Source organism: Colobus angolensis, unplaced genomic scaffold (assembly GCF_000951035.1).
Source record: "Colobus angolensis palliatus isolate OR3802 unplaced genomic scaffold, Cang.pa_1.0 Scaffold285, whole genome shotgun sequence".
NCBI lineage: Eukaryota > Metazoa > Chordata > Mammalia > Primates > Cercopithecidae > Colobus > Colobus angolensis.
The window spans coordinates 4,641,573-4,645,133 of record NW_012116099.1 but is presented as its reverse complement, the minus strand read 5'-3'; the positions used below and the strand labels follow the sequence as shown (position 1 = coordinate 4,645,133).

The 3,561-nt window shown below is 35.7% G+C and overlaps 1 protein-coding gene across 1 annotated transcript in view; it reads left to right on the top strand.

Moving 5' to 3' along the window:
• The window catches only part of LOC105516618 (threonine aspartase 1-like), a 256,675-nt gene that overhangs the window by 160,932 nt on the left and 92,182 nt on the right, over positions 1 to 3,561 (top strand). The window contains exon 8 of the mRNA XM_011948883.1: positions 282 to 392. Within this exon, the coding sequence (XP_011804273.1) occupies positions 282 to 392 (111 nt within the window). The remainder of the gene's footprint in view (positions 1 to 281; positions 393 to 3,561) is intronic.

The window sequence follows — 3,561 nt, the reverse complement described above, 5'->3', positions numbered from 1 at the left end:
TGCCTAACACCAGTCATAACACATATTAGTTAAACAGAGAACTGTGTATAATATTAATTTGTGTTGGTTTGTTTTTGATTGATAAACTTTGTGTTTAGTTTCTGCTGAATCTCTTTACTAAAATTACCAGATTGCTCATGGAAGTCATTTCATCCCTCACTGATTTATTTTCCCAGCTAACTACTCTCTTAAACGATGCATAAGGATATTCTAATGCTATTGAAATAAGCACGGTGTTTGGTGCTGCTTTTCCTCAACTGTTGGTTTCTTTGGATTTCTAGGATGTGGAGAGCATCTTGTGCGCACCATATTGGCTAGAGAATGTTCACATGCTTTACAAGCTGAAGATGCTCACCAAGCCCTGTTGGAGACTATGCAAAACAAGTTTATCAGTAAGTATAACGTTAAGAAGATTACATTCTTCCAAATATAGATTATTTCACTGCTATAAGCACTATGAGTCAGGTGTACTCCATTTGTATTTCTAGACCTACCTCTAGAACCTAGCAAAGAGAAGGACCCACAGTTAATACTGATTGTGAAAAGAAATTCTACAACAATAATACAGCATGAAATCTTTCCTATAACTAGGTTAATCCCCAAGTTGTAAGACACTGACAAGGCTCATGGTGATATATAGTAAAATAAATACATAACCATATGTTAATATGTTAATAAGAATTTCCCAGTGGCAAAATATGAGCTGAGAAGTGAGTCATGAATAGGCATTTAAGGTCTATCTCTAGTGATTTTTCAGAAAAAGGTTGATTATATTCATGTACTATCTCGTCAAATACATTAGAATCAGACTTAGGTTTTATTGTTATTTTGTTTTAACAATTACCGTTGTTGAATGCTGTTTTAAAAGAAAACCAAATTCTTCGGCTTAATAGCATATGTGATTTACATAATTGTTATGAGTTATTAGATGCATTCTCAGAATGTTAATGAGAAGGAATAGTAAGAGTAGAAAACTAGATGCTCATCAAAAGTTCACTACCTAGAAAGATCTCTGTAACTAAAACTATAAAACACCGATGAAACGAAATTGAAGAGGACACCAAAAAATGGAAAAATACTTCATGTTTATGGATTGGAAGAATCAATATTGTTAAAATGTCCATACTACCAAAAGCAATCTAAAGATTCAGGGCAATCCCTATCAAAATACAAATGACGTTCTTCTGAAATAGAAAAAACAACCCTAAAATGTATGTGGACTCACAAAAGACCCAGAATAGCCAAAGCTGTCCTAAGCAAAAAGAACAAAATGGGAGGAATCACATTATATAACTTCAGATTATATTATAGTAACCAAAATGGCATGGGACTGGCATAAAAACACACATAGACCAATAGAACAGAGTATAGAACCCAGAAACAAATCCACACACCTGCTGTGAACTCACGTTCCACAAAGGTGTCAAGAACATACTCTCTGGAAAACTCTCTTCAACAAATGGCACTGGGAAAACTGGATATCCATATGCAGAAGAATGAAACTAGACTCCCATCTCTCACCATATACAAAAATCAAATCAAAACGGACTAAAGACTTAAATCTAAGACCCCAAACTATGAAACTACTACAAGAAAACATTGGGGAAAATCTCTAGGACGTTAGTCTTGGCAAAATTTCTTGCCTACAAGCGCAGGCAACCAAAGCAAAAACGGACAGAAGAGATTATATCAAGTTAAAAAGCTTCTCCATAGCAAAGGAAACATCAACAAAGTGAAGCGACAACCCACAGAATGGGAGAAGATATTTGCAAACTATCCATCTGACAAGGGATTAATAACCAGAATATATGAGGAGCTCAAACAACCCTATAGGAAAACATCTAATAATCTGATCAGTAAATGGGCAAAAGATTTGAATAGACATTTCTCAAATGAAGACATAAAAATTGCAAACAGGCATATGAAAAAGCACTCAACATTATTGCTCATCAGAGAAATGCAAATCAAAATTAAATGAGATGTTAATTACAAACAGGCATATGAAAAAGTGCTCAAATTATTGCTCATCAGAGAAATGCAAATCACAAGTACAATGAGATGTTATCTCACCCCAGTTAAGATGGCTTATATCCAAAAGGCAGGCAATAACAAACTCTGGTGAAGATGCAGAGAAAAGAGAACCCTGCTACACTGTTGGTGGGAGTGTAAATTAGTACAACAACTATGGAGAACAGATTGGAGGTTCCTCAAAAAGCTGAAAATAGAGCTACCATGTGATCCAGCAATCCCACTGCTATGTATATCCCCAGAAGAAGGGAAGCAGTATATTGAAGAGATATTTGCACTCCCATGTCTGTTGCAGCAGTGTTCACAATAGCCAAAATTTGGAAGCAACCTAAGTGTCCAGCAGATGAATGAATAAAGAAAATGTGGCACATATACACAATGGAGTACTATGCAGCCATAAAAAAGAATGAGATCTTGTCATTTGCAACAACATGGATGGAACTGGGAGAGATCATTATGTTAAGTGAAATAATCCAGGCACAGAGGGACAAACATCACATGTTCTCACTTATTTGTAGGATCTAAAAATCAAAACAATTGAACTCATGGACATAGAAAGTAGAAGGATGATTACTAGAGGCTGGGGAAGGTAGTGGAGGACTTGGCGGGAGGTGGGGATGCTTAACAGGTACAAAAAATAAAAAGAAAGAATGAATAAGACCTATTTGATAGCACAGCAGGGTACTATGGCCAATAATAACTTAATTATACATTTTAAAATAACTGAAAGAGTGTAATTGGATCATCTGAAACACAAAGGACAAATGCTTGAGGGGGTGGATACCCTGTAGTCGATGGTGTGATTATTTCACATTGCATTCCTGTATCAAAACATCTCATGTACCTCATAAATATATATACCTACTATGTACCCACAAAAATTAAAAATTAAAAAATAAAAACATTCAGTTCCTAGAAACCCTGTGATGGATGTATAATTATGGCATGTGGTAACTTTATGGTTGTTGAGAATGATCCCAAGTACTTTACTGAGTCTAAAACTACAGATTAGCTAGTTCTACTTCTCCAAGTTTGGGTTTATGCTAAGGAGTTCCTGAACTCTGCTCTGTTCTGTTGCTTTGTATAACTCCATAAAACCGTTCATGGAGTTGACCTGCAGCATTTCATCTTGCCACTGGGATCCATTACCTAATGCATATTGAGCCATATCTTAGAAATTCCAGACTCATGGAAAGGAGCGAGAAATGTCAGAGCTTACCTAATTGACCCTGTTCCTTTAATGGCTGAAACTTAGTTTGCAAGAGTTCAGTGACTTCCCAAAGTCATCTTGTTAGCCAGTGGGTGTTTGTTGTGCAAGAACACACTGCCTTTTATTTAAAAAATAAAAAATGTAAAATGGTATGAAATACAGAAGAACAGTGTTCTGGGAGTCAAGACAGTTGTTTCCACTCTCAACTTTGTGTCTGTCTCATTGGTTAAACAAGTTGCTTCAGCAGTTTTGTTAAGAATAAAAACAAAAATGTTAGATAAGAGGCAGTTTCTAAATGCTTTTGCCATGCTAAGCTCTATGTT